Source organism: Frankliniella occidentalis, unplaced genomic scaffold (genome assembly GCF_000697945.3).
Source record: "Frankliniella occidentalis isolate FOCC.00 unplaced genomic scaffold, Focc_3.1 Scaffold9, whole genome shotgun sequence".
NCBI lineage: Eukaryota > Metazoa > Arthropoda > Insecta > Thysanoptera > Thripidae > Frankliniella > Frankliniella occidentalis.
In genome coordinates, this window is record NW_026267139.1 from 428890 (window position 1) to 445000 (window position 16111).

At 45.4% G+C, this 16111-nt stretch overlaps 4 protein-coding genes across 4 annotated transcripts in view; 3 read left to right on the top strand and 1 right to left on the bottom strand.

The window, feature by feature from the left end:
- Positions 1-5200, top strand: part of LOC113202698 (lachesin-like) — a 79986-nt gene extending 74786 nt beyond the window's left edge. The window contains exons 5-7 of the mRNA XM_052277271.1: positions 2330-2449; positions 3254-3460; positions 3771-5200. Coding sequence (XP_052133231.1) covers positions 2330-2449; positions 3254-3460; positions 3771-4171 — 728 coding nt within the window. The 3' untranslated portion in view covers positions 4172-5200. The remainder of the gene's footprint in view (positions 1-2329; positions 2450-3253; positions 3461-3770) is intronic.
- A 1869-nt stretch (positions 5201-7069) lies between these two features.
- Positions 7070-11086, top strand: LOC113202699 (caspase-1-like). The gene is made up of 6 exons (XM_026417064.2): positions 7070-7924; positions 8013-8257; positions 8342-8520; positions 8625-8766; positions 8882-9063; positions 9149-11086. Exons 1-6 carry the CDS (start codon positions 7440-7442, stop codon positions 9203-9205), a joined length of 1290 nt encoding a protein of 429 aa, XP_026272849.1. The 5' UTR covers positions 7070-7439; the 3' UTR covers positions 9206-11086.
- A 156-nt stretch (positions 11087-11242) lies between these two features.
- LOC113202700 (ras-related protein Rab-43) lies at positions 11243-15322 on the top strand. Its single transcript, XM_026417065.2, has 5 exons — positions 11243-11698; positions 11833-11917; positions 12008-12106; positions 12194-12351; positions 12430-15322. Exons 1-5 carry the CDS (start codon positions 11492-11494, stop codon positions 12526-12528), a joined length of 648 nt encoding a protein of 215 aa, XP_026272850.1. The 5' UTR covers positions 11243-11491; the 3' UTR covers positions 12529-15322.
- Positions 13711-16111, bottom strand: part of LOC113202711 (uncharacterized) — a 9137-nt gene continuing 6736 nt past the window's right edge. Inside the window, exon 3 of the mRNA XM_026417085.2 lies at positions 13711-13845. Coding sequence (XP_026272870.2) covers positions 13711-13845 — 135 coding nt within the window. The remainder of the gene's footprint in view (positions 13846-16111) is intronic.

Genomic DNA, 16111 nt, shown 5'->3' on the forward strand with positions numbered 1-16111 from the left:
CCCGGCCCCGCCCCGGCCCCGCCCGCCGGCCCGTGAGGGGTGCTCCACATAACAGGTGGAACTGTGTGACGGCGATGGCACGAGTGATATTATTGTGAATGGCACAACGGCCCGGTCGTAGTGGTGGTGGCGGTGGTGGTGTTGGTAGTTGTGGGTCGGGTTGAAAGCCCTGGAAATTTCTGGAAAAGACGAAAAATTCTCAGATTTTGGAAAGTTTTCCGTTGTTTTCTGTGTATTTTCAGAAAGTTTTCGGAAATTTTATGGAAAATTTGGGTAATTTCCAACCCTAGTGGTAGTGGTGGTGGTGGTGGCGGTTGTGGCGGTGGTGGTCGTGATGGTGGAGGTGGTGGCCCGGCCAGCAGGTCGCCGCCTGCGGACTCGCGCGTCGGCAGGCCCGCAGTGCCCGCGCGCGGCCGGGTTGCCTACTCGCCGGGCGCCTGCACCACACCCGGCAGCGGCGGCGGGGGCGCCGGGGCCGCGCCTGGCCTGCAAGTAATGGCATCCAGCGCTGCGCAAACCGAGAGGGTTGGTGGAGGGTGAGGGTGAGGCCGTGATGGGGAGGCCGGGACAGCCTCGGGCACGGCCTCGGGCACGGCCTCGGGTACGGCCTCGGGTACGGCCTCGGGTACGGCCTCGGGTACGGCCTCGGGTACGGCCTCGGGCACGGCCTTGGGCATGACTGCCTCATGCACGGTCTTACGCACGGCCCCGGACACGACCTCGAAAACGACGGGCTCACGCACGGCCTCGCGCACCCCCTCGTCCACGGCCTCGGCGGGTTCGTTCTCGGGCACGACCCTTACTGACTCCTTCTGGGAATTACGTCCAACGGAATCGCGCCATTCTAGAACACTTACTATACATTTCAGTCCCATGGTTCAGTTTGTTTTTTTGTTTTTTTGCCCGTTTAAATTTTTGGGTCAAAATTTTTGGGTCGTTTAAAGGTGTCAAAAATTCGATCTACTAAACCTGACGCTATGTACCGTACTCCCTCTAATGTGTTACTGTTATTCACATGGACGTAAGACTTTCTGCTCTCACGGAGTGGAGCTCCCCCTAGCCTCTAATTAGTAGTAAGTGTTGGGGGAAGATACGCAAGAAGATTCCAGGAAAAACACCTTAGCCGTGAACCCTAAACAAAGGGACCCACAGCACCCGGCCCTGCCCGGGGGCGCTCATAACGACTATTTCTAGAACACGACGTCAATTTTCCGTGTTCCGCACTCGGTATACTCCTTCTCCCGTCCCCCTAGCGGAGGCGACAATGAAGGCAAGAAACCTTACTACTTCGCCCGGCACTCCACTCACAGTAAGACGGCGCCACAATGTTCCCGGCAGGTAAGGAAGGTGAAATCCAAGCAAATTCAAAAAAAAAAAATCGTAGTAATCCGGGGAAATTTGTGGGAAATCTGGGGTAATCCTTGATTTAAAAGAAATCAACGTAATCCGGAGGATACTCCAGAGGTAATCTGGATATTCCGTAATCCGGTTGACAGTCGTTTCTCCCTCGGTATCGTACCCCTTACCTACTTTTCATCGGCGGCAATCGGCAATCTTCTCGAAACGAGATTGAAAACTACATGGACCCTACGGATCATTCAAAAAGTACCTACTGCTGAAGTCATTCTCCGTTAGAGAACCTGTCAAGTTCAGCCTTTAGCATCTCGCTCTCATAGCGCCTGGTAGGTAGGCAGCATCCTGCCTGCAATGCATGCGTGTACTGCGGGATGGCCTACCCCGAGTCTCGCAGGCGCCGAGCTCAACGTAGTTGCGGCGCACGGTAGAGGTCCTGCTCCCGTATTGTGGCGAATGAATCTGTGAAAAAACAGACTTCTTTTCGCTCCTATGCACCCTTTTTTTTCCACGTAGGGTTGGAAGCCCTGGAAAGTTTCCGGAAAATTTCTGGAAAAGACGGAAAATTTCCGGAGAAAAACGAAAAAATTTACAGATTTTTGAAAGTTTACCGTTATTTTCCGTATATTTTCGGAAAGTTTTCGGAAATTTTCCGGAAAATTTGGAAAATTTTCAACTCCTATATCCACGGTGCATCAAAGCCAAGCGGAAGAGAGGTGAGGAGGGGGTGGTTGTCGTATTGAAGCGCGAGCACCTCGGCCCCGAGCCCCACTGGACGTAAACTGAATGAAGTCTCGCTGCCCGGTTCGGATCAGGCCCGCCTGGACTGCGTTTACAGCGTCATCTCGTACTACACCGAGCGGGCGATGCGCCCTTTTCAAGGAAGGAGGACTCTAGGACGGCGGCGTAGAGACGAACTTCTGCAACGGCACAGTGTGATCGAATACTTATATACCAACTCCCTCTCTGTTTGCAGTCGAGCCGCTGATCAAGGTGTCGAACCAGCTCGTGGCCGCGCCCATCTACAGCGACGTGGTCATCCAGTGCTACGTGGAGGCGTCCCCCAAGGCCATGAACACCTGGTGGCGAGAGGGAGGTGAGCGAGCCAGCGAGTGTGTCGGGGCGTCCGGGGCGCTGGCGGGGCGGGGCGGGGCGGGGCGCAGTGGACGGCTAATGCGGCAGGGCGGGCTCTCTCAAATGGTATAATGCACTGCTGGCCCTGCCGCAGCCCGCCACGCCCCGCCACTTCAGCCAGTCTTTCTTCCCCTCCCCCTTTCCCCTATATGGCCAGGCCACCCCCCCGTATGGTCGCGCGGGCGGGCTATGGGTTGTATGCGGCAGGACCGCCCCGCCCCGCCCCGCCACCCCAATGGAAAGGGGCGTGGGGGGTGAGGGGGACTTCGCACATCTTTTATAGGGGTGGTTGGGGACGGAGGCGACGCCGCCAGAGAATCTCAGGCATTCTATAATCTGACGTAAACGCGCCCCCGTAATTCACTGGTCCTGCCTCGTGCCCATAGCGCGCGGTCGGAGTGGGGGGGGGGGGGGAGCACACTGTTAACGGACGCAATACCGACAATACCCAATTTTCCCAAATTTTCCGGAAAATTTCCGAAAACTTTCCGAAATTATACGGAAAATAACGGAAAACTTTCCAAAATCTGGGAAATTTTCCTTCTTTTCCAGAAATTTTTCAGAAATTTTCCAGAAACTTTCCAGGGCTTCCAACCCTATAAAAATTTAAACAATATGGTTAGTGGAGGATAGGGGGGTTGTTCCCAGTGTGTGGTGCGCGGTTGGAATTTTAAATTTGATATGCACTGGTATTATTTTGGTTGGAGTATTTTTCTATTTATTTTTTGAATGACTGCATTGACCGTCCTCCTCCTCTCTGCTGCAGCCGCCATCCTCGGGGGCCCGGCCGGCGCGCGCGAGATGGACAAGCTGGTCCAGGGCGACAAGTACATCATGCAGGAGATCCAGCTCTCGGACTACGCCGTCCTCATGAACCTCACCATCCGCGAGCTCTCCAAGAAGGACTTTGGCGGCTACGTCTGCTCCTCCGTCAACGTCCTGGGCAAGGCCGAGGGCAACATCCGCCTGCAAGGTAGGCAGCGGGGAGGGGCCATTGGCACGAGACACTCATTTCGCGGGTTTTTATTTTTATTTATTACATTAATTTAGCGCCCTGTTGAGAATTAGTTTTAGGTTATTTTAGGGTCGAAAATTTCCAAAATAATTTCCGAAAAAATTCCCAAAAATTTCTAGAAAATAACGAAAAACATCCAAAGTCTGGGAAATTTTCAATTTCTTCGCGAAAATTCTCTGTTCTTTCCTTAAATTTTCCCGAATGTTTCCGAAACTTTTCAGGGCTTTCCCAATAACCCTGAGTGATTTTATGTTTCGCGTCTGCGCAGAGCTGCACCTGCCCGCCAGCCCGAGCACCTCGACGACGACCACGCCGCCCCGGCACTCGCACGAGTCGAGCGGCAAGCACCGGAACCGGAACAAGAACACCAACTCGAGCAACACCAACAAGACGCCCGCGCACAGCAAGGACCCGCTGGCCAAGCCCGCTCCCAAGGGCGGCAGGAAGGGTGGTGGCGCCGAGGACGCCGCCGGGGGGTCGGCGTCGTCGTCCTCCACGGAGCAGCGCAACACGCAGACCACGCTCAACTGGGACGCGGCGGGCGCGACGCGGACCCCGCCGCGCAGGAAGCCGGACCGGTGGAACGAGATCCCGGGGTCGTCGTCGGCGACCTCGCTGCGCCCGGGGCTCGTCGCCGTAGCCCTGCTGCTCCTCGTCGGCCGGCGCTGAGGTGCAAAAAGGCGTCGCGGTCGTCGTCGTCGGCGTCCTGGCGTGCCCCAGGTGTGTGGGTCGCGCGGCGATCAATTCGAATGAACTCGAATATAAACTCGAACGACAATAAGAAAGGGGTTGTTAACCCGGCCCGAAGTCCCCGGAGGAAAGCCGTCGTTGGACTCGAGTCGGAACTGCCTCTCGCCGAGCTCGGCAACGGAGGAAGGCGCTGTAATTGCTCTGCAAACCCGTTTAAAACGACAAGTTATTGAGTTTTGTGATGAAGTAGAGTCGCGCCGGTGCGAGCGATATCGTTGTAGAGGTTGCGGCGTGGGGCGCCGCCTCCGTGTCGAATTGTGATGTTTAACTTATTATTGTGACTGCGTTATCATATTGTTGATATTTGTTATTGTTTTGGCTTTGGGGAGATTTTTTCGTATGGGGATGGCGTCGTCGCTAACGGGATGAAGTGCTTCACAATCATGAATTTTGGTCAATTTTTAAAAAGATGCAGCTTTAGCTTCAGGATTAGAGAGACCTTTTTGTCAATTCAGATACCATCCGTGGCCGTTTATTGGCAAAAGTGACCATATTAATAAGAAAAAGATAATAATCATTACCTACAGTGGTCGAAATTTACTAATACTATGCTCTGTGTAGTTTGAGTTTATTCAGACTGTTAAGTGTAGCATTATTCGTGCGGGATCACGAGTTGGAGGGAGGGCCCCGGAGGGCCCATAGTGCAAATGGGGTACCCAATCGAAATCGAAAGAGAAATGAAACGATGTTTTCAGTACAGCAAAAACGACATCGTTTCAATGTCGTTTTGGGATCGTTTCAAGTAGTTACCATTTTGCACTGGGGAGAATGCTTAAATTATACTTCAGTGTTGTCGTTTTGGCGCTTAAGCGAGACGATTGTCGCGATCGGGCAAAAAGAAGCCAAAAATATTCTGACTGCTATCGCACCAGTTACGACGTGTCATTGACGTGTTCGGAATGAGGAATATTTGCCTTAAAAAAAATAACCATGACAATAATTTTTAAATTAAGTTTGTTTTCTGTTGTGTGGGATGGCCATGGAGAATAGGTAGGAAAATAATTCGTTGAGACTGCTATAACAATCGAAAATATACGTGTACATAATGGGTAATACTTTATGGGTATGATTTAGAAGTTATGATCAAGAAGCCCTCTTCTTTGTTTTCTGCGTCCCGCTCCAACCCGAAGACGTCAAACGGTGACGTGTCATATTGACGGGTTTTTTTAGGTCAGAACCAAGTGGAAACTGGGCTAGAACGGTGCCTTTTGTCGACGCGTCAGTGTGACTGCACTCTACCAGGTGGCTGACTCACGCCGCGCACTTTCGTAGTTAAACTCTGCAGCCTACGGCATGCACTCGTGCGGTCGGGTTTGCCTATCCTTGCGGCCCCGTGCGAGTAGGCAACCCAACCCGCTCACACGCGCGCATGCAGTAACAGCTTAACTACGAAAGAAGCGCGCGGGGGCGTGAGTCAGCCACCTGGGCATGTCTTCCGTGTTTCTGTTGAGCTGGGTGAGAGGGGGATAGCCTCAATGATTAGTCCACGCCGTAGGACAGAACGCTGGCGTAGACGTCCCACTGAAACGACGTATTATAATAAATAGGCAGGCCGAAACAAAGAGAGCCTCGCGGGCGTTTGCAGGTTCCCTCTCTGAATCAAACGCGCGCGTGGCTAAACCAAAAGGTCAACCATGAAATCGAGCTCTGTACGGTACTCAGTGCCTATCAGTTGCAGTAGTGGCCACAAACGCAAACCCCGTTCAGTATAGAGCCCGCGGTGAAGGGGGGGGGGGGGGGGCGGTCTCGGTCTGCCTTTGCCCCTGCCCCGTCGTGCCCGGCGTCGAACGCTTTACGTGAAAGCTTTACGTGTCAGTAAAACACGGCCGGCCATCTGTTCGCGTCCTGCAGCCGCCCAGCCCGGCCTGCATCATTGCTCATGGCTGTGGTTGGGGTGGGTGCGGGGGCGGGGCGGGCCGAGGCGGTCAGGCCCTGGCGGTGAAGGCATTCCCCCCTTTCACTTCCCGCAGCCGCCCCCCTTCCGGTTCTGTCCCGAATCCGCTCGGACTCGTGCGCCCCGGCGGCTATGGAAGCGTGCTGCACACTCCTATTGCGGACGATTGCATTTTTGTTGTTTGTGGGGAACGGGGGAGGGGGTTTGGGGGTTCATTTTCACAAGCTCGCAACGGTTATACCCCGCGCGTCTGTGGCACGCAGGCCGGCGCTACACCCTGGCTCTGCGGCGCGGGGTAGCGTCCGGAGGCGCGTGGCAGGGGGGAAGTGCAAAGTGCAGTGCGCTCCAGACACTCCCCTCTCCAGCTTCGTCTGTTTTTCTTATCACAGGAAATCGTTTTTATTTTAAAATGTTATCACTGTTGAGCATATCCGAGTACCGGTATCATATCCCGCGCAATAGTTACATATCCATAGCGGAAAGATGTTTATTATTTCATAGTAGCGATCATTTAATTGTACCATATCATATCGATCGTAAATGAAAAATACTGTTATTGTTTTAAAATAATAATTATTGTAATATGTCTTAGCAAATAAAAAAATTAAACTGTGTGTACTTCTTTTCTGATTTAGAAATTCAAAAGAACACATCACGACGCCAAACAAAAACATCAGCATTGCGTGACTGTATGCAGGTTTATAACCACGCGTATATGCACATTTTCCAAGTGTTTTCACTCGGTATTTTTCTTTAATATCATTCTTTGATTTAAATAGGGTCTGCTTCTCTCTCCCCACTTACAAAATCACGACAAGATTGATTTAAGGAACAACATATTCTTTAGACCACATCTGACCAAAACAACACCGCCGCCGCCATGGCGTCAGTAGAACGCACCCCCAGACAAGCCAAAAAGCAAACAAACGAGGAGCGATCCTGTTTATGTGATGACTAATAAAGAAAACAATAAGAATTGATGCAGGTTGCTGCAGGTTCAGTCGCGTTAGTGCTTGAGTAAGGAGGGACCAGCTGACGCAGCGGACTGGCTGACACTACTGCGGTGTCCAGTGCCGAGCCTAGCGCTTTTGCCTTGAGACTTTATCTCAGTGCTTTGTGAAATCCGAGATTGTGCGTGTGCGTTTCGCTCGTGCGCTTGTGTGTGTTTGTGTGCGTCGCGCTCCTGATTCTGCGTCGCATCTCGCTCCCCGTGCTCCTCCTCCGTCTCCAGTCACAGCCGCGACCGTCGTCACCCTGGGCCGCCTGCCGCCCCCTGATGCCTGACGCAACACCATGTCCTCGCCCATAGACTGCGGACCGCCGCGCAAGCTCCGGGAGGATTACGACCTCGACGACGAGGTGTTTGTGGACGACCATGACCAGGACGGCGACGAGGGCGTGGAGCTGCGCGACAAGACCCCGCTGCAGCCGCGCGTGCGTCGCGTCTCTGACGTGATCGACTCTATCGGCAACAGCCCCGTGCACCAGCACCTCATGGACGCCATCGAGGCCATGGAGGGCCGCAGGCTGAGCGACCCGGTGGGGCTGCTGCAGCGGCACGACACGCTGCCGTCCAGGCGCTCGGACAGCTTCGCCATGAACGGGCTCAACTCGGCGGGGAGGCCCCAGTCCATGCTGGTGGACCAGGGCTATGGGAGCTCTAGCACCATGTCGCCCCACTACTTGGTGTATTCTCAGCCCCCCGTGCCCATCAATGTGGGCAAAGCCAGACTTGCCAATGATACGATTGATGCTCAGCCGTACAATGTGCCTCCAACGTAAGTACTGTTGTTTTGTGTTGTGTTTATCTTTGTTTTGCGGTCAATTTAGAACAAGCTCGTAACATTTGATGTGATGTGCACGCAGGACCCCCGGTATTCAGGCCAAAATGAGTGTCGAGAAAGATTCGGAGGAATACAACATGAATCATCCTCGACGTGGGAAAGCTGTCATTTTCAACCATGATGTCTTCAATATTGATGGTATTAATTCACGCTCTGGTTCAGAGGTTGACGTGAAAAATCTTGTGCAAACGTATGATGGGCTTGGATTTCAGTCTGTTGTATTCAACAATCTGAATTATGCTGAGATTAAAGCTGAAATCAGTAAACGTAAGTGGGTCTTAGATACTATATTGCATAGTGTACTTGGTGTGTTTCTTTTTTTAAATTTGAATGTCTACTGTCATTTTGTAGTGGCTGCCGAAGACTTCTCTGATGCGGACTGCCTGTGCGTCACTGTTCTCACGCATGGAATGGGCACCAACTACTTACTTGCCAGAGACATTCCCTATAGCATTGATACACTTTGGACTCCATTCACAGCTGACCGATGCTTGTCTCTTGCTGGCAAACCCAAACTCTTCTTTATCCAGGTTGGTACTAGTGACTACAATACTCACCACCTTTTTTTATGGGCTGGCCAGCCTATTATCCTGGTGAAATCTAATTTGTATCCATGTATTGCTATCCAACTTAGGCCTGCCGAGGGGAGAGATTGGATTCTGGAGTCACTCTTGTGTCTCACCGCCACCGTTCCGAGACAGACTCTGGTACACCAGTAGAATCTTACAAAATTCCAACGCATGCCGATTTCCTCATGGCTTACAGTTCTGTTGAAGGTTTGTTCAATTACTTTGTGTTACCAAAGTCTGAATAATCTCTGCTTTATCAGGAGGCTCAAAGTCTCTTTAATAATCTTACCTATACAAGAAATCTATCTGTTTGCCCTTGCAGGATTTTTCTCTTGGCGTAACCCAGAAGATGGCACATGGTTCATTCAATGCCTATGTGAAGAGTTGCAGAAAAATGCGGCTAAAACAGATCTATTGAAATTGCTTACCAATGTTTCTCGTAAAGTGGCTCTGGACTATCAGTCCTTCAATGACGTGATACCTTGGCAACATGAACAGAAGCAGGTACTGTTTACTTTTGCAATTGGAAATAAAATCTCTGACTTTTCCTTTTTCCTCATAACTAATTTTATATCTTTTCTTTCTGCAGGTGCCCTCAATTGTTTCTATGCTGATCAGGGACGTCCATTTGCGCCCCAAATACTAATTTTTTTGTACTAGTATGAAGTGTAAGGTAAGACCAATGAAAAACCAAAACAAACAAAAAAAGAAAAAAAAGTTTTAAAAAAGAGGATAGAGATCTACAACTTAGAGAGTTGTGATGGAAAATTAGCTTGAAAGTTTCTAAAACTCTTCAAGATTTACTTTATATAGTTCACTGCCATTGTGCCAATATGACCAGTGTCTTTCAGCTCTACTTGAGCTTCTTTTCCTGTGATCTCATTTGAATTTCAGACAAGGCAATGTGTGTGGTCTAGTTTGCAATCCTAGATATTTTAATTTGAAATGGGCCTTTGCTTGTTCTTTGCTCAATTAAGTTTGCATTCTGTTTGGTGTCTCCTTTTTGTAACCCCTTCAAATTTCCATACTTTGTTATGTAGATATACTTTTTTTTTTAATTTGTCATTTTATTACTTTATATGTTTTCACTGTTTTTCTTTTCTTATGATTATTCATTTTATTACATACACTACAAGAGAATCACATCTGAGGTAGTGAAATGAAATATTCTATGTATCAGTTTTAATGTCTGGTGACTATTGATTCCTCCATCATACAATGCAGTGCAACTTTTTAACTTGGGCCACTAAATTTTTCTAGGTTTTGTAGTATAGTAAGCTAAACTTGCTTGGCTCTGGTCTCTCACTTCTCACACTGGAGATTGCAGTTATGTCTATAGGATACTATTTGTAAGAAGTTGTGATATTAATGAACAATCTGTGAGTTCTTTTTTTTTTATTATTCTGTCTAGTGTGCTCCTCTGCACTTTCACTCTCATTCCACTCTCATCTTGAAACAGTCCTTCAAGGTCTCATTTTATGTAGTGGTAATATTTTCAGTACTTTTTTGCTGTGTTTTTTATTGTTGGTTTGTTTGTTGAAAGGTGCGAAGGTGCGTACGATAATTGTTCCTTCTTACATCTGTCTCATTACCTGCACTTTATGCTCCCCATCTTTTTACAATCTATGATGATTATCTGTTTTGGAATGTACTCTCTTGCTTACTATTCAGCCATTGATGTATTCTTATTGTACTTAATTAATTCAATGATATTGATCTCATCCTTATGAACAAAATCTACCGGATGTGTTCTGATTCATGTGATTTCTTCAAATCTTCAATCTGCCTTTGTGCACGTTGTTGACCTATCAGCATTATACATTTTGATTTATATTGTTATCTTAAGATATTTGCCATAGTTTATGTCGGTTATGTTATGTGTGATTATTGCTTTACAATTTTGATTCATCATTTGATTAATGAATACATCTCTTGCTTTCTCATAGTTAATTTTTCATGCTAATGTTTTTTAAATGAATTTTTCAATCACCTGTGTGTTCAGTCAGACTGTACTGCCTATTTCATTAGGTCTGTTACCTGACTCAGTTAAATTGAATTAAGTTTGTATTCTGGATCTCAGAATTAGAACAATTCTAGAAAGAAAAAGAAACATTATTAGACTATATTTAGCATTTTTCTTGTTTTACTTAATTGTTTTGTTTGTATCTTATCTTATCCCCAAGTCTTTATGTTTAGTGTTTTATTGTGCTTAGATCAAACTTGCATGAATATTATACCTGTTGTTGAACCTCATGTGGTACTCATGAGGAGAATGTAGCTAACATTCCCAAGACCACATTTAGTGGTGTGGTATTCAAATGCAAAGTTAATACAGTGTGATAAGGTTTTACGGATCAAAGTCGACTGCTTGTCATGTTCTCTATTTTTGCCATTTTATATACAAGTATATATTTCTATGTGACTCATGTGATTTTAAAACCTTGAACATTTTTTTTCTACATACATTTGTACCAAATCTTTATATTTGTACCACATGTTCAGCTGCAAATATATTTGTTGAAATCCAGCCACGTTTTGTTTCCTCAATTACCCAACCACTCAGGCATGTTCCTTCTTTTTGTTTTTATTTGCAAAGCCAATCAATAAAGTTTGCCCACATGTACTCTGTCTTTCCACACTTTCACTAAATGATGCACGCTACACCAAGACGGCAGTCATAAGTCATGAAGTGTAGTATATCCGCTAAGGCTGCCGCGACGTGCAATGTTTACTGCAATAAGGCTGTCAAAATTTCTGTGAGGCTCACTTTGGTGTGACAGTTGTTGGCTGGACAATGTTTTGGTTCAACTGGCCGACATTTGCCTCACATGTTCCCATATCGCGCTCTGGTCATATTTGAAAACATACTCGTGTAACGATAGACGTACTTCCCCATGAATTTTAATTTGTCTCTCTTACTTTATTCCGTAATATGTCGAGCAACTCAACGCAGGCTATGTCCTCCGCGGATGAGGCTTTCGACTTCCTCTTCAAAATTGTACTCATAGGCGATTGCGGGACAGGAAAAACCTGCATCGTCCAAAGATTCAAGTCAGGTACTTTCGTAGAAAGACACGGTAATACTATCGGGGTGGACTTTTCTATGAAAACTGTCGTTGTGGATGGTAAAAGGGTTAAGGTAAGCTCTTTGTGTAGGTAGGTTAGCTTCCGTAATTGTCGAAGACGATATTTAACTGTAGTACAATATTAAGTGGCTTTTATTTTAAGAAATTAACACCAACTTTCCAGTTCACTTTTAATTTTCTTTTTCAGCTTCAAATCTGGGATACGGCTGGCCAGGAAAGATTTCGTACAATCACTCAAAGTTACTATAGGTCTGCAAACGGTATAATAATTGGTAAGTTCTTGGTCAAACTTATCCGGGAGCTTTGGAAATTTACCTGCCCTATCATTGTACTAACATTCTGTGAACCCAAATATTTTCCAGTATACGATGTCACAAAAAGGTCCTCATTCCTTAGCCTCGAAAGGTGGATTGAAGAAGTACGCCGATACACTGCGTCCAATGTTATGTTGGTTCTGATTGGTAAGTACAAGCATTTAAAAAAAATAAAAAATAAATTAAAGGATTTCAACACAGGATTGTTGTTAACATCTTCAGTATATATTGCAGGTAACAAATGCGATGTTGAATCGGGTCGAGAAGTCACATTCAACGAAGCCAGTGCAATGAGTGAATATCTTCCTGAAATTATGCTGGTACTTGAAACATCAGCCAAAGAGAACACGAATATAGAAGATGCATTCATGTTCCTGGCAACAGAATTAAAGGTCAGCACATTTCTTTTTTTTTTTATGCAGCACTTAAAAATGTTTGTCATAGCCTTTTTCGTATTTCTTGTTCCTTAGCGACGACATGACTGTAATTCATTTGGAGATTCTGCCGAATCCGGAACAGTTCAACTAAGTGAGGGAAAATCGGTCCGAAGCTGCGGGGGATGTTCTTAGTTCTATTTTCACCCCACCACACTTAGACTGTTGTTTTGCTCACTAATACCTGTTATCATTGTGTTTTCACCCCATGTCCAAGATTTTGATTTTCTGTTTTATTCATCATAGCTAATTTTTTCTTGTTCTTAAATATCCTATGTGAGTAAGTTTTAGTTTGACCATGACATGAGCTAAACCTATGTTTGAACAACCAGTGCAGGCACTTTAAAATCATCACCCAGTCTTATGCCTTGTAAGCTCTCTTTGTAACCTTTTATGTGTGTGTGTTTTTTTTGTTTTTGTTTTTTTTTGTGTGTGTGTGTTTTAGACTAACTTATTGATTTTTCTAGTACCAGTACTCTTGACTGTACTGGATTTGTCCCTGTGATTTTTATAGTTTCCTATAATATTCAATATTCTATCATATTTTTCTTAATGTGAAACCATTTTTAAAGGATATGAGTGCTTCTTCACTCCGGCTTACAATTTGAACCATGAATTTTAAATTTTTGTTGATTATTTTGATCTGCTAATTTGTTGTTAAGCATACTGCACCCTTTTTTGATTCTCACTAGCTTACTATCTAGTTTTATGCTGTTCTCTTTCTGAGCTTAATTTTTGCTACTTTCTCTTTAATTTTAGGGTACCTGAAAATTCTATCTAGACTTATAGTTGCCTGTCTATCAATCTATTTATTTATTTTTTAAGAGGTCTGAAGATATTAAGATTGAAGTGTAAGATCAGGTATAATGTAGTGTTGTAGTTTCTCCTCTGTATTTCTTATTAAGATTTTTTAGTTGGACATGTGTAAATGTGTATGAATCAGATTAACCTTTTAGTACTTAGGACAGCAGAGTGAACTATTCTGCAGACATCTTTGAAGTATTATTAAAATGGCACAAAAGATTGTGCACTGAAGTTGTATACTTGATTCCTTTGTGTGATTTAAAGTTCAAGCTAATGTACATTGATATTATATTGATCAGGCGCAGATCCAGGGGAGAAGGGAACGCCTTCCCTTATACTCTGGACAATAAGCCTGCTAGATAGGTAGAAATCGCTACTTTGCTCCTATAAGTGAGCTGATAGCACCCCTCTCCTCACTGTCCTGCTGGGTTCTGGATCTGCCTGTGATGTTGATGCTGCTTTTATTAACTATAATTAAGAAACACAGCAGGTAGTAGTGTAGCAATGCTTACTTCAATTATTCTGTATATTTTGTTTGGTGCACTTTTGTTTTAACAAAGCTTTTCCCAAGTTCTTCTGGTTGCTTTGGAGATTGTGGTGTGTCTGAGTCAGGATGTAATGATGAGCTGCTTCACATTGGGACCATTCCTGTAATTGGAAATGTACAGTAGACAATATGAACCTGTAAAGTGTGCCATTTTACAAAGAAAGTTGGCACTACAGTGTTGAATTTTCAGACGCTGAATATTTCTCGTGTTCATTCTAATATTAATTGAGGACAATATGGCATTTTGGAAATGGCTGCTGAAAATGAATGATGATGCTGTCTTAGAATGTCATTGGTTAGATGCTTTTGTTTTTAAAGTGACATTTATGGAAGTACTAGTTTGATTTTCCTTTCATAGGATTGTGTAATTCAGTGTAATCTAAAATATTCTTTTTAATGGAGTGCCATATGAAATCTTGTCTTGGTTCAGTCCATAAATTGTATCAAATATTTGGTTTTGCCTTTTTTAATTACCATTTTATTATTGACAAGTTTTTAAAATGGGTTACATACATGAACATAAATTTAAAATGAGCACCCACTCAAAGTTGGTTCTGTTTTGCTCGTTTTCTATGGCAAAGAAATTGTGTCTCATATTGTGAAGAGTCGTAACATCTTGGAGAGACTTGGGAAATTGTGGCCATGAGTATTTATTTGTAACAGAGTGTTGTTGATATACTATACTGTGTTTAGAGGGTTGTAGTTCCCCTCATTGTTTTGCATGGTATATCCTAACCACTATTTAATTGAAGACACGTGAAATGCAATTTGAAATTTGTTGGTCATTATTTAGTATAACATACTCCATATATTCTAAATTTGTAGATCAAGTGACAAATAGTAATTCATGATGGATGAAGCATAATCATATTTTTAAATACTGCCAATGGCATTGTTTCTTAGGTAAATTAATATTTACTGAACTGCAGTTTATGCTGTTTAAGAACTACTCAGTGTTATCAGACTTGCATGTTATGTATTGCAGTGTATAGATTTCGTCCAGTTGTTGTATTATTGTTGTTCTATAGAAGAGACCGAGGCAACTTATGAACTGTGATGTTTTTAATTAACTTCGATGGTAAAGATTATTATGATAAGTTTATTATGCAGTTGCATTACACTGTTGGTTGTATTGTCAGTCATATTATGATTTATACGACATCCCATTTGTTCATTGAAGTGTGGTATTTGTTGAATGAAGAGTACCATTTGCAACATATCCCACCTCTTTTAATGTGATATGAAACTACTTGCCCAAGAATAACTAGCTAAATGAGAGTTGTAGCTTTTGTACATAAAATCTGTTGGTTCTCTCGTGAGTGTATAGATCTGCATACTTTGTGTTGAGTGCACAGAATTGATTACGTAACATCACTGTGTTTAACCATTTCATTCAATTCATTCATTTTAGGCAAAAGAAAGAGATGGTCAAACGATTCCTTCTACCCAATCAATTAACATCTTCGTCCCCAGTGCTGCTCACTCTCAGACTTCTCTCAAGTTGTTCGTACATCACAGTGTTATTCCTGTTCCACATGTTTTGGAAACCGCAATAAAAAGAGTTTCTTAAGACAACAATTTACAATTTTATTGCTTTTACATTTTTCCTGGCTGAACTGAACTGGCTGGGACACCCCCATTTGTGGCCACAATGCAGGCGGCCACCCCGCCATCCGCCGCGCCTTCATTCGAGGAAACGTTAATAAAGAAAAGAAACAGTGAAAATCAAACAAACAAACAAACAAACGTGGCACGTGGTAGTCTCGTTGCATGGCGCGTGAGAGGGGCGAGAGCAGGGCGCTAGCAGCAGGGGTATCGCCGCTGCTCAAGGCTCTCCCATACCTGCCCCATGAGTGCAACAAGTACAGAGCTATACGCGAGGTAGGAGAGCCCATCTTGAACGATCTTCTGAATCGGACGACAGGCGCTGAGGGTAGGCCACCATATCCACACAGACACTTGGCGGGAGGGCCCATCCGACGCGCGGCAGGCGTTGTCGTTAGCCTTGTCTCAGATTACGACAGTATAAAACACCACATACATTTCGAAAACAAACAAATACATGGTCCCTGAAATGTCCATGAAGGTCCCTGTAAAGCTCCTCGAAAGGTCTTCGGAGATGCCTGTTAGGTCCCCGTGAGCCTTGGGCATGTCAAAGTAAGATACGGTTTGGCCGACCGACCGACCGACCGTCAACCTCGGAAAGACCAGGACGACTGACTGAAATATCGTGTTTGTGGGTTTTATCGCACGCTGAGTCCAAATCTGGTAGTGCCGATGTGGTCCTGGTCGGGCCCCCGGGGACGTCATTGGGGACCTCCCGAGCACGCCGATGACACACCCACGACAAATACGATTCGGCTCCAA

Coding starts and splice junctions, on each gene's coding strand:
- LOC113202700 (XM_026417065.2), top strand. CDS start 11,492: ATGTCGAGCAACTCAACGCAGGCTATGTCCTCCGCGGATGAGGCTTTC. Junction 11,699..11,832: donor TGGATGGTAAAAGGGTTAAG/GTAAGCTCTTTG, acceptor TTTCTTTTTCAG/CTTCAAATCTGGGATACGGC. Junction 12,352..12,429: donor TCCTGGCAACAGAATTAAAG/GTCAGCACATTT, acceptor CTTGTTCCTTAG/CGACGACATGACTGTAATTC.
- LOC113202699 (XM_026417064.2), top strand. CDS start 7,440: ATGTCCTCGCCCATAGACTGCGGACCGCCGCGCAAGCTCCGGGAGGAT. Junction 8,521..8,624: donor CCAAACTCTTCTTTATCCAG/GTTGGTACTAGT, acceptor TATCCAACTTAG/GCCTGCCGAGGGGAGAGATT. Junction 9,064..9,148: donor GGCAACATGAACAGAAGCAG/GTACTGTTTACT, acceptor TTCTTTCTGCAG/GTGCCCTCAATTGTTTCTAT.